The 18,511-nt window shown below is 38.4% G+C and overlaps 1 protein-coding gene across 1 annotated transcript in view; it reads left to right on the forward strand.

The window, feature by feature from the left end:
* Nucleotides 1–18,511, forward strand: part of VCL1 (vacuoleless1 (VCL1)) — a 49,119-nt gene that overhangs the window by 18,113 nt on the left and 12,495 nt on the right. The window contains exons 4-11 of the mRNA XM_089790612.1: nt 6,418–6,557; nt 7,161–7,266; nt 7,411–7,503; nt 7,646–7,735; nt 7,893–8,006; nt 8,297–8,404; nt 8,560–8,633; nt 8,717–8,771. Of these exons, the coding sequence (XP_089646738.1) occupies nt 6,418–6,557; nt 7,161–7,266; nt 7,411–7,503; nt 7,646–7,735; nt 7,893–8,006; nt 8,297–8,404; nt 8,560–8,633; nt 8,717–8,771 (780 nt within the window). The remainder of the gene's footprint in view (nt 1–6,417; nt 6,558–7,160; nt 7,267–7,410; nt 7,504–7,645; nt 7,736–7,892; nt 8,007–8,296; nt 8,405–8,559; nt 8,634–8,716; nt 8,772–18,511) is intronic.

The raw sequence follows: 18,511 nt of genomic DNA on the forward strand, positions 1-18,511 counted from the left end.
TGACCAAATAGTCAGTTGCAGAATTAACAAATCTGCAAAAGATTTATCCTAGTGGAGCAACCTCCCTTTTTAGGAGTGTTAATAGTGATATGGAAATCTCTTACCCCAAGATTCTGCATTCCACTTGAGGAGGCTAAAGATCCACCTCCCATAAAACTTCCATTCTCTTTCCAATGAGCCATACCTGCCCTTGCAACCCAGGATTCCCTTGCTAAACACTATCAAAATTAAATATAATGAAGCTTGGGTGAGGAGACTGTTAAGCCTCATATTTATTCGTAGCTGAAATGCTATCCTCAACTCTCTTTGATTTTAAAAAAAAAATTCAAATTGGCCTCAGATTTATTCCATATTAATTTTTTAAGAACTATCTTTTTGATTGTTAAAGTTTGTTACATTTTTTTTTTGTCACTTGCAATATTTGTTCTACTGCAAGGGTGTGCTATCATTGTATATTTCGTAGGAACTCAAGTGTCAAAATGGAGAAGATGGATCAAGGGGTTTTTAGACAACTTAGAGCTATGTTTGATTCAAAATATTCACTTCGTAACAAGTCGTGTCATAGTTAGTGTTTGTTTTGGTTATATCTTGCAGTAAAGTTTGTTTACCGCATAGGGTAAGAAGTTCAACACATGTATAACACGATTCAATTCAGAACAGGTACTTTATTCATGTATGCACTTGCTGATTACAATCCGATTCCAATGACTACAATGATCTCTGATTTACAATGATGATTCCAAAGTCCATCTCGGACGTGTACATATACCTTTCCGAAGGGGTGACTCAAGCGTCACGCGCCCGTTCGGATACTACTCTACCCGTCGGCTACACTATACATTTTACCGACAACATCATCCCCCCCCCCCAAAAAAAAGGTCGTCTCCGGATGACAATTACAAAATATTTGAGACAAATTAACAACAAAATACATTAATTAACTAACTACAACAAGATAGATCTGTTTCTGTCGCATCACTTTCACATTCATCCTATGCCTGCACCAAACTGGTCTCCAACCCACGTATCTGTAGCCTCTGCTAACACAATACTATCTCCTTAGTTGACCTTGATAGCCACCTGTGCTGCTTTCTCTGTTTCCAACTCTTGGTTACACTGAGCCAAGTGTCGCCATACTGCCTTCAATTGGATGATCAGCTCCTCCCGAGCTCTCTACGCATCCACCAAGACAGTCTCATGCCCAACACCTACTCCGAGTGCCTCCTCTGACACACAAACACTCATGCCTACAGCAGTAGCTCTAAGCCTCATCAACTGGTCACACTTCCCATGATTGATATCCGCAATGATTGGGCGTCTAGGGGGCAACACCTCTAGCGGGGTCGAGGGGCAGCGCCCCCGCGGGGTCCTGGGGCAGCGCGAAACCCACACAAAACTGCATGGAACACACTATTTCTATCATTTTCTTTCAATTCCACACTCTTTTTGGCAACTGCTTATGTCTACCCTTCCTTTTGGCATCATGCATTACTCATTCCGAACTGTTTCAATCTGTCGTCGTCTTTTTTTTTTTAGCTCTTCCACTTCCTCTTTCCTGTAGACTTGCTTTGTGAATCGGCTACAACAATTCCTCTTCCTTTTCTGATACCCTTCGTCTCTGAATACCTTATTTTCCTTGTGGCTTTATTTTGGTCACCACTCTGTATGATGGCGTTCAGCTTGAGACCGTACGGTCTTATTCACCTTGCCCTCAATCCGTGTGGTCCTATTCACCTTGCCCTCAATTCGTCTTTTCGACCATCGTACGGTCGCCGTACTGTTTGTTTTCCTTTTGCTTTGGGACCGTACGGTCTCTCTTTTAAAATAAATTTCACCGTATGGTCTTTTCCATGCATAGCAGGCCGTACGTAGCAGGCCGTACGGCTTGATTCTACCGTACAATGGTCCAAGAAAACCTTTCAATTACCTTCCTTCTTCGAGTCCGTACGAAGTCTCCTCTTAGGCCGTACGGTCTTTCATTTAGCTTTCTTGTGTCTCTGTCAGGCCGTATGGTCTTCCATTTAGCTTCCCTATGTCTCCTCTCAAGTCGTACGGTCTTCCATTTAGCTTCCCTGTGTCTCCTAGGGCCGTACAGTCTTTCATTTCACTCTTCTATGCTGGGTCTGACCGTACGATCTTCTTTTATAGTCTCCTAGGGGCCGTACGGTCTTTTCTTAGTCTTCTCCAGGCATCAACAGCGGTACGGTCCTTTCTTTTCATAATTTACAACTTTATTACTTCAAGGTAGTATAGTATTATATATATATTTTTAACTTTGCATTACAAAGCTCGAGTCCGTACGGTCATAAAGGAAGGCCGTACGGTCATTAAGGACTCTTGTTCAATTCTTTCTGAACTCACTTTATTAAAATTTCCTCCCTTTATAATCATTTTGTTATTTTGCTCCATTTTTTGCATACTTTTCATCTGATGATGTTTTCTATAGTCATACTACAGGCTTTTGTTCCTTCAGAATTCCAATACGTTTTATGCTTCATGTTTCATTTTATCACTTCATACTTTTACAGTTTATCACTTGATATTTTAACTATATTCGGCTTTTAATATTATACATATGTACATTATTTACAGATATCTTTTCTTCGTTCATTCCCTTGCGCACGGAGGATCCTTCCTTTCCCTATATATTTTCAACTTTGATCCATTTACGGCATCTGGTATTTCTTTTCCGTCCAGTGTCCACAATTTAATTGCGTTGTTATACCCAACTTCCCGTATCTTGTACGGTCCAACCCATTTAACTTTAAATTTTCCAGGCCTTATTTCATTTCGTCCATTATACTTTAGTACTAATTGACCAGGTTGAAATTTGTTTAATTTTAAACGCTTCTGACGCCATACCTTCCACCTATTTTGTGCAACTTCCACGGCCCATGCTGCATAGTTCTTATTCCTTTGGTACGGCCGCTTTCGTACGAGTACCGCACTTTCAATTAATGGTATCCGGTGGACACATAGCTCTGGTGGTACTCCTTTTAAGTCTTTATACGTCCAAGCTGCTGCCTTCAATATTGGGTTTCAATCATCTCCTACAAGAATGTTCTTCGGATTTTCCTCATCACCCAAGTTCATTGTTTTCATCGTCAGCTCTTCATACTTAATCGGTTTATCTTTACTGGACGTATGGGCAGGTGTTTCATCCACCTGCGCTTCCCCCTCCTTGAGTTCACTATACTCCTTTGGAAATTCATGGCCTTCTTTTCCCTCCTCGACACTCAAAATATTGCAACTTGGAAAGACCTCATAATCTTCCATTTGCCAATGTAGCAATCCGTTTACTGAATCTAGGTCGTCATCAGTTGACCCTCCTATTCTCAGCACCCCTTCATCATCTGGTTCCATCCTCTTTTTCCCTTCGTCATCACTCTCGCCACCGCCTTCTGAGTCCGACGACGCGGCTTCTTCTCCTACCATCTGTGTATGCAAATCGATTATAAATCTCCCACCTCCCTTCTCCATTGACAGGGTGTTCCTTTTCCAATCATGCTTTACCTTAGCTTGCACCAACCACCCCCGTCCTAGGATGGCGTCGTACCCTCTTCTCTTTAATGGAATAACTACAAAATCCAGTAAAAATGGTTGTGTCCCAATTGTTACCGGCTGCGCCATTAGAGTGCCCAAGGGTTTTATCCCATGTTGATCTGCTGTAAGTAACTGAAAGGTGGGTGGCCATAGTGTTGGTTGTCCAAGTTTTTTCCAGATATCTTCCGGCATCACATTCACTCCCGATCCTCCGTCTACTATTGTATTTGTTAGCATCGTACCCAGAATGCCCATCTCCACCACTGCTGGATGTCTACTTGTCGTAAGTGCTAGTAACATCGGATTTGTTGCTGCTGCTGTGGTTGTTGCCTTACTATCCTTTGCTTCCTCCATTACTCTCGGGGACGGTGTCATATTTATAATAGCCGTACGTAATTGTGGCATGGTGAGAAAAAGATCATTTAATTTAATTGGTACTTCCATTTGCATTATCTGTTTCACCATACTTTGTTCCGCCAAGTTTCTTTTCGGAGTTACAGTAGTGTCTTTTATTTGTGACTTCTCTGCTATCATTTGCTTCTCTATCTCCCCTCGGGCTTTCTGTAACCTCTCCTTTTCTTCTTCCGCATTCGGATATTTTGCCTTCCTCGCCTGCTCCCGTGTGATCGCCAACACGTTCTCGTTACTTGTTTCAATACTTAATAAATTTACACTTTGTTTAGGACATTTCGAATCTTCATGGTCCCCTAGACCACACCATCTGCACAGTAGCTGCGGCGCCTCTTTCGTAGTACAGTCCCTCGCAAAGTGACCCCAAAGATTACATGCCCGACACTGTATCATCGGCCTTCCACTTGCATCATATTGTAATCTACTCCGGCCTCCATTGTTGTTGTTATTGCTTTCGCCCCTTCCGCGTCTATTGTTATTTCTATATCCCCCTGAAGTTGCATTATTGCCCGCGTTATTGCTATTGTTCGACGCTTCCTACGTGAGTAACACCTGTTGGTGTCCTTTTGCTTTCAAATTAAACGGGCACTCTTTCAGGGAATGCCTCGCCACCTGGCAGATGTCACAAAACTGCTTCTTCGGGCATGAACCCTTTGTATGTCCGTCCTCTTTGCAATTTGTACACCGCAATTCTCCTTTTACTGTATCTGGATTCTTTTTCAAATTTTTGAATTCTTTCATCATCCGCAACATGTCTTTCTGTAGTGCTTTCACCTTCTTGTTCGATTCTTCATCACTACTGCTACTTTGCGAAGATGAGCCATTCGAATCCGATGATTTATGTTTCTTCTTCTTACTCGTCTTTTGTTCGCTTTATAAATCCATAGCGCGAGTATATGCATCAGTGTACGATGATGGTGGTACAATCTTCATTTTCTTTTTAAGAGCCGACCGTAGCCCCTCCACGAACCACCGTTTTTTCAACCCATCCGCTGGTTGACTCTCCATCTTTCCGATCAATTCTTTTAGTCGCCTGGCATAGGTTCGGACTGTCTCATTCTTTCCTTGTTTGGTGCTGTAGATTTCTGCCACTTTCATTATCATCTCGGAGTAATCTGAATTCTGCTATAAATTCTTTTTTAACATTCTCCCATGTATCAAGTTTCTGAGGACTAGTGTCAGAAAACCAGTCTATCGCCACACCCTGTAGGGTCGCTGGAAATTGTCTTACCCAATCATCCTCATCCGTCACACCATTTGCTGTCCGTATGGTTTCACACGTTTTACAATGTCTGATAGGGTCTACTAAACCATCACCGTGAAACTTGGGTAACTTTTCTTTAGGGCCAGCCATTGTTACTTGTCTTTGATTCTGAGGTACTTGTGTACCCGCGCTGTTCTAAGCTCTCGCGCTGTTTTGGACTCCTGCGTTGTTCTGTGATCCCGCGCTGTTCTGGACTCCCGTGTTGTTTTGTGCTCCTGTGCTATTCTGGACTCCCACGTTGTTCTGTGCTCCCGCGCTGTTTTGGATTTCCGCGTTGTTCTGGACAACAGTTTTGTTCCCAACAACCACGTTGTCTGGTGACAAGTCTTCAAGTGATGTTCTATTCTCCGCCTGTATCCGTTCGTCCGGTGTATCAGTAACGAAGAGATCCCTCCACGCTCGTGCTCCCTTGGCACTCCAAGCCGTGCGAGTTGCTTCCCTTCCGTTTGGACACTCTCCCCTCGGCGTATACAGGTTAAGGAATTCTTCCCTTGTTTCCTCCACCAAATTCAAGCGTTGTCGAGTTTCTTCCAGCAATTCCTCAGCACTCCTCAGCCTACTAGGTGAGTGCACTCCCTTCGTCTGTGCCTCTTCACCCCTTTGGTGCCCCTCGGCAATTTGCTGAAGTCTCTGTCTGCGTTCTACTTGCTGTGTTAAAATTAAAATTTCTTTTGCTGTACTTAGTTCATTCTTATCTTTCACCTTATTCCGATCTTTGTTTGGCAAATTCGGCATCAATCTTCATATCATTCCTTCGTTCCAGGTTCATCTGGCAACGGCACCAAATGTTTACCGCATAGGGTAAGAAGTTCAACACATGTATAACGCGATTCAATTCAGAACAGGTACTTTATTCATGTATGCACTTGCTGATTACAATCCAATTCCAATGACTACAATGATCTCTGATTTACAATGATGATTCCAAAGTCCATATCGGATGTGTACATATACCTTTCCGAAGGGGTGACTCAAGTGTCGCGCCCGTTCGGATACTACTCTACCCGTCGGCTACACTATACATTTTACCGACAACAAAGTTGTGGCAAATTTTCCTTGTATTTAATAATGGATCCCTTTGAAGCTTTTTGGATAATTGTCTGGACTATGTTATTTTATTTTTTGCACGCCATTATTTCTCTTATTTGTATTGAATGTATTTTGAATATTTTATATTTTCGAATGACTTCACACTACAGGCTGACGAGAACCTAAGATTGATTCGCTCTTCCCTCTCTGAGGCTGTTGAAGCTTGCATAGATGCTGCAGGTCATGAGTATGACATTTCACGACAACGCACGCTCTTGAGAGCTGCTAGCTATGGAAAAGCTTTTTGCAGGTATGTTTATTTTCTAATGGTTTTATCTGTCCACATCTAAGATGAATTATTCATGCTTCACAGAATGGAAGAAAGTAGGAAGTTATATTGATGTCCACAAGCAAAGGAAATAGTTCGGTGGGACTCAAAAATGCGATCAGTGTTAAGAGAGAAATAGTAGGGAAAATAGATCCATGGTTTTCGAAACCAACTCAATATGAAGTAAAAAGAAAGAAAGGTGAACAATGGGGAGGGATTAGCTTAAAGTGGCTAAGCCTTGATCTTTACGACATTGTTCAAATATAGATAGCCCTTTGTGGGAAAGACCCCTCAAAGAAACAAGAAGCCATAGACATATTTGAATAACTGGACCCTTGTTACTGCAATCTCATTGGTATTTATTTTTGAGTTTTAGCCACTAAGTCAAAAATTTACTCTATTTCAATTTTCAATGCATTATTTTTGTCTTTATACTCTTCCAGCCAAAGCAAGACCCTAAGCAAATATTGGATGCTTGCAATGCTTCTTTTGTTTCTTCTTATTCATATTTTGACTTTGATATGCATCACAGACTCAATTCTATGATCATGGTGGATTTTAATGTGTTTTAGTTGCTTTTGGCAGTCGTTTTCCACGTGGTCGTATTCAGGAGATCTGCAAAACATTGAGAATATTAAATGCTGTTCATAATTATGAGATTGGTATTCCGCTCAGCATACAACAGTACAAAGTCATTCTCTCTAACCTGTTACCATATTTTAGTGTCTGACACCTCTTTTTATCATAAGCTAAATCTGTATTAGTGATCTATTTTGCATGACAAACTGAAATTCTCTATATAATCTGTTCATCTTGTCTGATTTGGGTATGGCAGGTTCTGACAGCACCAGTTCTGATTGGTAGGCTAATAAATGCATTCCGACACCTTTTGGCATTAAGAATATCTGAATACATCAACTTGAGCCAGGTATTAATTATTGCATTTGTTGATTTTGCAAATGAACGATAACTTTTACAAGATATTGGATTATAGTTCTCTTGTTCAATGTTTTGATAGTTTAAAACAATTCTTTTTGCCCATTTGTTTATTCCCCAATATCATTGAACAGGAACCTGTTGTTATGCATTGGGCCTGTATTAAAATCACAGCGGCATCAACCATTCAAGACGCACCTCTCCTTGAAATGTTGCTTGAGAAGGTCAAATTTTTATTCTTCACCCTTCTTTAGCCTGAAGTGGTTTATATCAATCTTCATTGCTGTGACTTTTGACATTATTTGATAGCTGAGGAAATTAGACAGACAAATTTACAACTCTCATTCTTCCAATTCTTGGCATGTTTGTGTGACCTTCCAGCTAAAGATATGTAAAGGAAGTTCCTATGCGGCCGTTGCTGCCCATGCAGATAGGAAAGGTCGACGGAGACTAGCTGCAATGCTTCTTGAATATGAGCCACGCTTTTCTGAACAGGTTTAGAATTTTTACTGCTGAGGACTCTCAAAAATATAGAACTATTTTTCTATCCGGTACATTTTCTTTGAAATTGTGGGGGTTTAAATCTCATTCTGACTCACCTCTTGATATTTTTTAACTTTCCTTTTGAATAATAATAAATCCCTTTTACTAAAATTTTACATTACTTTTTGCCATTTGGTGTTAACAGTCTTCTCCAGTCTGTTGTCATTTTCTGTCAACCACACATTGCATAATAAATGATTTATTTAAGCATTTTTCTCGTAACTTACATCAAGCATTTGCAGGTACCACTCCTGTTAAGCATGGGGGAGGAAGAGCGAGCCCTTACCAAGGCAGCAGAAAGTGGGGACACAGACCTTGTTTATCTTGTGATTTTCCACACCTGGCAGAGGGTAACTCAAATGACTGCTCCTCTTGCTTTTGTTTTTGTGTCCAAATAATAATTATTTTAAATATAGACATTTTAGACACTGATGTACAAGGTGATATCTCTTCCGCATTATATTGTATATCATAACTTTATTTTGTCACGATCATTGGACTGCAGAAGCCTGCTTTGGAATTTTTTGGAATGATTCAGGCAAAGTCCCTAGCTCGTGATCTCTTTATCAGATATGCGAGGTAAATGTTGTACCTGATGATTTAGTTACTGATCACGATTGAGCTTATTATCAATCTTTTTATTTGCTCTTGTTTTTGTACAGAAATTATGACCAGGAGTTCCTAAAAAACTTTTATTTGTCTGCTGGCCAACTGCAGGTGGGTTCTCTAGTCTCTTGGGAGACAATTCTAAAATATTTTGTAGAGTTGAATGTTTCTATGAGTTTAGCACAGCACATCCATCTCTTTTTCTCTGCTCCACAATACTATTGTTTTATACAAAAGCTATCAACTGCTGATGTAGTTAATGGCCGGTTTTCATATTTGTTTCACTTATTTGCAGATAATCCTTGTGGCTTCCTGAATATTATCGTTCACAGAAATGGTTTAAATATAGCAAGGGACAAGAATGTTGTCTATTGGGTAAAGCAAAAACTAAATATGCTGAATCTCATTCTTTTAATTAGAACAGCAAATATCTCCAAGAGTATAACTCATGTTTCAGTGTATGATTTGTTGCAAGCAATCATATCCTGGGTGCATCATTGAAGCAGAGTTTACTGTGTAGCACCCTGGCCTTGACTATAACTTCAGGAGTGCTTTCTATATGCGCAGAGACTAATATCCTGGGGCAATCCAGCCTCAGATTAATTCCTGAGTCTGTCATCCATACAGAGTTTTCTGGCCAGCTTCTTTACCTTGAGTGTATCTTCGGGACCAATTTTTTTAATTTCTCAAACTAATATTCTTGGGTGAGTCGGTCTCAACTTGTTAGAGATAATATACTTGGTGCACAATAGAGGAAGCTCAAACCCCTGCTAGCTCTTGAGAGCCAAAAAATCACCTACTCAAATAAAATAAATGTCAAAAATAGCCTTATGTGGTCGTTTTTGATCTTTTAGGGCTATTGGGGAGGTGGGACCCACTAGGCGCCCAAGCATATGTAAAAAAATAATGTTTTTGCTTTATTTTTATTTTTGGTTTGGTCGCACAAAAGAAAGGGGATGAACGATGGACATTTGAGGCATCCCCTTTCATCTCGGGGATGTCTATACTTCTCCCTTTTTTCGACTAGGAGCCCCCGTGTTTCTAGGATGTCTCTTGACTTTTCTGGGAAATTGGGGATGGGGACTTCCCATATCCATCCCCCTGTCTCGAGGATGTCCCCGTTTTTGAAACGAGGTGTTTTGAGGGGAGGGGGACGCATCTTGAGGAACGTAGGAAAAATAGAATACATCATTCGTTAATGAACTGGAAGGGTCTGCAACAATCAACACACAAGCATTCCACAGGCAACCAATGAAGGAGTACAGTTGGCACTCATGGAATCCTTTAATCAAACTTTGGTTAGCGAGAACACAAGAGTACATGGAAAGTATTGTTGCTAATGTGGAATGGTCGCAGAGTATGGGAAACTTGCAAATATGCGATATCCAAATCCATAAATTTGTAGCTCTCGTGCTATTCATAAGAATAGAGGGACTACTTCGAAGGGAAAATAATATATAACCCCAACAATATATAACAAATCCATCAACGCCCAAAGAGAAATGTGATCTTTTTCTAGAGTTTTTTTGGAATTTGATTGGGTAGCATTTTTAGCATCAACGTTTCGGATCACACTCAGTGATCCATCATCAGGATGAACAACTGGAGAATAGAACAGTAAGAATAGAACAGGGAGGCTAACTTACTGTTCTATTCTCCAACTGTTCATCTTGATGATGGATCACTGAGTGTGATCCGCAACGTTGATGCTAAAAAATGCTACACAATCAAATTCCAGAAAAACTCCAGAATATTATCATGGATTGTGGAAATCTAATGTCAATTAATGTGATCTTTGTCACAAAAGTTTGTGGGTTGACCTCGTCAACCCTTCAATTGCTTGCCGACTGGGTGACGAGGCAACATTTCTTTGGTCAACAGTGATTTGGTGTAATTCGAATACTCTATTAGATTGCCGATATATGAATGCATTGATATTAATATGGAGATCAGTTCTCACTCCATGCATAACATCTGAAAAAACAGACTGACGGTTATTTGTGAACCAAAGTCATCAATTGGCATAACAACAACACATTAAAGGGAGGTGGTTTCACTTAGAATCATATAATTAGACATGGTAGGTAGTACCAAGACATAAGGGCAACTATTGGTCTAGCATGTCAATAGGATATAGAACATAGAAACAAATAAGACTTATAGACAATGAAATTATAAGAAGTGAGTAAAGGAGGAACATTGAGCGCCTATGGAAAGCCTTGGTGATTTGAACATCAACAGCCGTAAAATATTTTAAGACAAGGATTTGATGTGAATGAAGAGCTTGCCGCAATATGGACAATGAAGAAATATGAAAGCATCGGACCCATATTTCAAACCAACATGCTCGTACATGGTCAACGGATACGAACAAAGACTACCATCAACAATTTCACATGCCATGTCAGTACTGGGGACCCACTGCCAATCAAGTGGGAAGAAAATAACGCCAACATAATATAATAAAAGACTGCCAAGGTACATGTGAGTAGAGAAAGGTAAAAATCAAGTATAGGTGTACTTGTTTAGTATATATCATTATATATAATTTATATTTAGAAACATAGTATTATCTTATTCATTTATGAATATATATGATGAAGAGTTGTCATATACATATACACATATTTAAAAAGACATATTTGTTATTAGAATATCAACGTTAATTTCTACTATTATCATTACAATCATTCATTTTATAATTTTTATATTATGGTGAGCTAGTACAAATCTAAGTATGTGATCTATAGTAATGGACATATATGTTTTTCGATTCCATAACCATTTTGATAATGAAATATGTATATATGGAAATAAAGAGTATATATGGGAGAATCAATATTACTAAAGTGGATCAAGTATTGGTTCTGAGGGATATTATCCTTTGACTACAACAGATAAGAATTTCTGATTATTATATCATGAAAACTACCTTTATTTACTTGTTTTAGTTAATCTTTTATTTGTATTTCTATATGTACTATAAGAGCTATTTGCCTTGATCTTTTCCTTTTTCTCTAGGAATGTTCTTGCAGAAAATGGAAGATTGTATCAAGTTTAGGGGGAGTCTTGTTGGGTGGATAGTTTGCAATTGATAGTTATTCAAATTTAGTCATAGAATAGGATGACCAGCCATAACTGAGACAAAGTCTCTCCTACGTTGAAGGAAAGGCTCCCACTTCTCATTGTCCCTTGGATCAACTCAAGGTAAGCAAGAAGTTAGAGGTTTTTTGAAAGGTGTTACTAATATTCTTTCCTCTTGTTTTAGAAAAGAATCCACTTACTCGCGGAGTGGGTAATGGGCAAGAAGAACCTCTAAACTACACTTCTATCTAGGAATTGGAAACAGTGATATCGATACCAAACACCAACTCGTAGGCTGATTTAGAGTGTACCAACTTAGATCTATGTCTATTTTTATCTATTCCATAAGAAAACTCTCTACCATTAGGGCTCATAGACCTCTAGAAGTAAAGAACTTCTAACTATTTGCATGAATTTGAGACAATAATGTAAGCTTCAGTCACAACTTATAGTCTATATATTACCACAATTGCTCCTAGTCACAGCTTTGTCTCCAATTGCTTCTTAGATTTACTATGCTCTATTTAAGCACACAATAATAACATGAATGAAAAATAATAGAAACAAATCGTAGTCACAGCTTCCAATTCGTTCCATTACAATTGTTTCTAGTCATAACTTAGAATCCAAATGCTTCTTTCTATTCACTTTTCTTTCAAATTTGTACTACACAATCACAATAATGCTTGCTTAAGTTTTGCAGAGCTCTCTTGTATATAATAAAAGATGAGATTTACAATGAGAGGGGCACTCCTTATATAGGAGAAGTGAGAGAGGAGGAAAAAGTAGGAGCAACTCAACCACCTTGACCTGGTAAAACTAGGAAAGAATTTTTTTTGGATTACATGTACTCAGTATTCATGTAATTGAATTACATGCAATTGTGATTACATGTAATCTATCTTCCACATCTACAAAGCTAAAAATGCTAAAAACTACAAGAAAATGATAGAAAAAGTTGAATCAATCCTAAAGATTGTCAACAAAAGCTTTATACTTTGCAATACAATAATGAAGCATAGAAAAATTTGAAATCTTCATCTATGAAATGGCGTCAACCTTGACTGCATTGGCATGTCCTATTTTTACAACCCGATAGTTTCTCGTAATGGAATCCCACAAGTGCTTTGCTGCAACTTATATGTGACAAACTTGTTCATTGTATGCACTCCAAAATCCTCTAATATCAAATTCAGCATTAACTTTGTCAGTGAACTCTGAAGTCATTTATGCTTCGGCGAACAAGTTGTCATCCTTTGTGAGGACTTTGCATCCCATCTATCTTAGATCACCCATGATCTCTATTTCCATAGCCTTACAACTTTCTAGGGCTCCCTATGTCCTTGCCAAAAGCTTTTCCATCACCTATGCCTTGTGACCCATGATTCTGTGATATTCGTAGAACATATCCAGGGATGGAAAGATTTCGTATGTGATCAAGACATCTAAATCACCTTTTGACATTTGATATCAGGTGCCCAAATCTTCTTTCGAGGTATTGATTTCTTGATTAAAAGTGGCAATCATATCATGGAACCTTTTGTCAACACCTTTGATACATTTAAGGACATTGAGTGCATCTTTAATTGACTGAACTCCCTATAAGATAACCTCCTTGAACCAAGCCTTAGTTGTCTTACCCCTTCAATTCACCTGAGCTGTTTATGATGTGATGACCACAGGCTACGAGGATTGTTGGTGAATGACCTCGTGAAGATGAGCATTCTCCTACGTCAACTGATTTTTTCTCTCCTAGAGCTTGTTATTACTCTTTGACAAATTAGAGAGTGCGTCATGAGCATCCTGTAAACACCCCAACCATGATTATTTCCCAAGTTCAATTTTGGTGAACTTGTAATCAAAGCGATTAAGCTCTTCAAATGGTTTATCCACCAAAGGTTTTGCAATCTCAGCATACTTGGTTTTCTCAAAATCAACAAGGATCCTTGAGACAAACTTTTCCTTTAGAAGCTTATACTTGTTTTTCTTTGTAAGGAGATCATTTGGGGGCAGCTCGATCTTTCTCCACTTCATGTTGATGTTTCTTAACCACACAGGCAGGCAAAAACCTTTATCTGCTGAGACTAGAATAGTGGCTATGACAAACATTGATCCTGATTGTATTTCTGTCGTTGTAGTGAACACCTCAATTTGCATAGCTGGAACCATGGGTGTCCTTTGGGATGATTTTGTCATGAACATCTCAAACCTTGCAGCTGAGGTATCAAGTTTGGAACTTGTCCTTCTGTGAAAGTTGGAAAATCCTCAAACATAGTTCTCAGGTTCTTACATTGTTCTGTTGTGAGGATAAGAGCTGTAGAAGAGATAGGGAGTTCGGACATATTCACTTCTGAAATGGAAATTGTAGGCTTGAATACAATGGAGAATGAATCTACATCATTGTCTACAACATCCAAGAATGGTTCCTCTTGGGTAGATGACTCTTGGTTGCTTAGCAACTGTGGAGGAGATATGATCATTATCTCTCCCTCTTCCTCTTCTTCATTTGATTCTTGCGCTTGCAGGGGTGCTTGAGAAGAATTTGAGGGTGAAATCACAACTTTTCCACCTTTGAGCACCAATATGAGAGTATAGCTCGCTTTGAGGAGGATAAACTGTCTTTCCTCTTGATGTCCACTTGAGACTTCCTTCCAATGGCTCTGAAATTAATGCAATCTACTCCAACCTTCGGATGAACTCTTTTAAGACCTTTATTTTTCAACCATTTGTTGGTATTCAACAAAATAGGTTGGAATCTATCAAAGATAGAAGTTCCCTATTTTTGTTGTCATTGAACAAGAATGGGAAAAAGCTTTTTCAGTTGGCTATTATGATATTCAACATACGAGAGCATGCCATCATCCTCAATCTCAACCCCTTCTGGAATCTGAATCGTGTTGAGGTTGATGATTTGCTGCAAAGTAAGCTTGGAGTAGTCCATCTTGATAATATCTACCTTGCTATGCAAGTCAATCCACACATCCTCCATGCGATGAACATGGGTGAATGCCCTTTTTATCTTTGAATGCATTCCTCTGTAGTTGAAGTCAGATCTAGCCTTGAACTTCTTCATAGTAATGAGTTTTGAAGTTCAGACTCTATAGCTTTCACCTTACACACCGGGTAAGTGCATATCAACTAATCTGGAAAGGCTTGGCATTGTTAATGTTGAATCCTGGCCTGTACTGGCTGGCTGGTTTGGTATGTTTGCACTTCCATCAGCTGTCGGGCCATTTCCATGAGAACTATGCTATCAATAGGATATCTTGGCAAAGTGTATGGTTCTCCTTCAAAATAGCTAACTCTTAGGTAGGTGAAACTTGGAAATTGCAAGAAAATGCACCCATACTAATTTTCTCTCTCCCATGCCTTATCTGATACTCTTTTGATTGCCAACGCTTTGTTGAAAAGGCACTTGAAATGCTTGAAAAATAGATCCCACACCCTTCTATAGTGATGCTTGCTCTTTGTTAGTGTGAGTAGATCACAATAGTTCCAAATGGGAATCAAAGACCGATCTCCCTTGGTAGAGAGTCCTGAGGATGTCCCCATAGCTGCAGCAATATAGACCAAGTATGAATTTATGTGGAATGAGGATGATGTCCCCACACGAATCAGTTGTTTGCATAATGTTGTGCTTATGATCTCTCCCCAATAGATGAGTTCTCTGTGTTCAAGAATCTGATAAATGAACTTAAACATCTAGATCTCAAAGTGATTGGATTCTTTGAGACCACAGATCTTGCTGAGAAGAGTTATCAAATCATTGACCTCTGGTGAGAAGTCAGATTTGTGTATTGTCCTCGACCATCTAGAGAAATTTGATCTCTTATTGACCAACCATTTGTTATTTGTATGCCTTGATAATCCATCTTGCTTTGATTCCACAGCTAGACAGATATCTCCTTGGATAAATTTACACATTCTGGATTTGCAAGAACCTTGAAAATTTGTTCAATTACATGCGGATCTAGGCTGAAAAGTACTACACCATCTGCATCCTAAACTGTCTTTGACTTGAGGGTAAAGTGGTTCACACATTCCCAAATGAACTCGAGTTCAAGGGCTTCCATAAGAAATGTAGACACTAGATGGATATGGCTCCTCCTGATATGCTACATGTCTTTTTTGGAGGAAGGTTCAAGCCTCTACAATAAATTGTTTATGTCAACATGACCAATCCCTGTATTTGAGATTTGATCAAGAGTAGATGAAACATGTGACGGAGTTGCGTGGACTAGCTCCTTATCATATTGGTACATTATTTTTCCTTTGGCCTTTGGAGGTGTGGACATATCTCGTGCTGCAACATGGAAATTCCAAAGAGTAAATATATTGTTTGAAGGGATTGGATCCATGAAGGCTTTGGATTTTGAGTTGCCATGGCAGATCTATGAAAAATGGGTGTTCGAAGTATGGATTAGATACTTATTGAACACATTTGATGTTTGGAAATGAATTAGGACAGCATGTATTTTGGACAAAAAGGGCCAAAATCGGGCTTAGAATGATGGATTGCATGTAGGTGAAGTGGGGTTTTTGTTTTGAGTGACCAAGAATGCAAGTTGGATGCATATGGATATGTACAAAATGATAACTTTGGTATTTAAAAGTGTAACCTTTCATCAAAATTGGATCTATGAGAGGTGATTATATGTGGTAAAAATGCATCATTTTTACTTGATAAATATGCAATTGGGTTTGGAAGATGCAATTGCATATGTAGGAAGATGGAGTTGGAATGTATTTGGAAAAGGGATTGGCATGGAAGATGAAAGCATGTATAATGTATATGCACTTACATTCTTGGGTGAAAATTCTCAACTTTTCTCGATAAACCAAAACAAACAAGATATGTACAAAAACTAAAAAAAGAAGAAAAAAAGACATACCTCTTGATTTAACTCAAGTTTTGATAACTCCAAAACCTCTCTTTGCATGCAATTTCGTTTTTGAGATGGAAGAACTTTGCATTTGCAACAAAGATAAAGATTTCAAGCTAATTAAATAACTTAATGCAAACAACAGGCTGCATTTGAACAAATGGATAGCAATGAGCCAAAGAATGCTGCAAATTAGTAAAAAAAGCAAGAAATGCAAGCAAAATCAAATCCTTACACTTACTTGGAGATCAATGAGAAAAATGTGAAAGAAAGAGAAGCTAGGATGAACTTGTCTTTTCCAAAATTGGGTTCTTCAAGTGAATTTGCGTGTGGTAACCAAATGTCTTTGAAAAATTCAAAGGTTAGCTTCAAATTGTGGTTGCAAGATACAAATGCATGTGCAAGGGATTGCCAATGTGATTGCAAATGTCTTCCTAAGTGCAGATCGCACTTATGAGAAGGATCTTCATGTTTGAAAATGTATCAATAAGCAAATTGTGGTCTCCAAGGGCAAACACATGCAATGTGTTGAAAATGCTTTCCCACTTTTTCTTTATGCAAAATCGGGTTCTTGGAGCCATAATACATGGGTATTTTTACCTTTTAGAGGCAAATTGTGGTCTCAAACACCAAATACATTTAATGCCTATTTGCATAATTGCAAATCGTGGTCTTAGACACCAAACACATGAAGCCAAATGCATGCTTTTAGGTTTTGCAATGCAAATTGCACTCTTAAAGGGCAAATACATATGGCATTTTTGGCTAAAATCCACGCCTTCCATGTAAATCAAGGTCTTGAGATGCAATACATGCCACATTTTTGGGTGCAAGAGGAAAATTGCACTCTCCAAGTGCATTTGCATGTTTTAAATATGCAAGGAAACACATGCATTTGGGCATTTTTGAAGTCCAAGAGAAAAACGTGGTCTTGGAGGGCATTCGCATGTGTATAAAGCCAAAATCGCACTCTCAAGATGCATATGCAAGTGTTAAAAAGCCAACAAACGTGCTTGTTGTGCAATGGGGTCTTGACAAATGATTACATGTGATGTATTTGCTCTTAAAGGCAAAATCGCACTCTCTAGATGTCATTGCATGTTTTAAATATGCAATGCATTTACATATCTAAGCCAAAATTGGGTTCTCTAGATGCATTTATATGTATCTATTTAATAACATGTAATGGCTTTGCATCACTTAAGTTTTCTATTTAGCACTTGTTTAATTGATTATTGAGCAAATAACACTTAAAGGGGTCAAATACAATATCTACACTGTATAGTTCACATATGTATGTGTAAATGTATTCAAAAAGTAACATTTCTCTTAAATGTTTTAAAATAAAACATTAAAGTAAATCTCAACATTAAATTAGATTGTATAGTGCATAAAGTCACTTAAGTGAAAAATTAAAAAGCAACTCAACATCAAATTATAACATAAAGTGCACTATAGTCACTTAAATCACATAAGTGATAAAGTAACTTAAAAACATAACATAAAGTCATTTTAAGTTATATTTTTCAAAAAGTGCAACTCAACATTAGAATATAACAATATGCAACTGGACTTGGAGAACCCACTTTTTATACACTAAGACCTTGATATCTTTTGACTGATAACTTTGATTAAGCCTTAAGAGAGAAATCAAATCAAAGGGAAAATCGAAAGTAAGAGATTGAAGTAAAACCAAAAGATTAAAACAAACACTTAGAAATGCAAAAAAGGACTTTGAAGGCCTCAAAAATCAAGTATAGGCTAAATAACTAAAAAATGAAAAAGACTTGACAATAGCCTTTAGTAAAAGGATTCATTATATCAATCAGGAACAATTGGTTAATCAATCTTGGCCAATTAAATAGTTAATGATCTCAAAGAAAT

Source organism: Cupressus sempervirens, chromosome 1 (assembly GCF_028749045.1).
Source record: "Cupressus sempervirens isolate cs-2001-9-10 chromosome 1, ASM2874904v1, whole genome shotgun sequence".
Classification (NCBI taxonomy): Eukaryota; Viridiplantae; Streptophyta; class Pinopsida; order Cupressales; family Cupressaceae; genus Cupressus; species Cupressus sempervirens.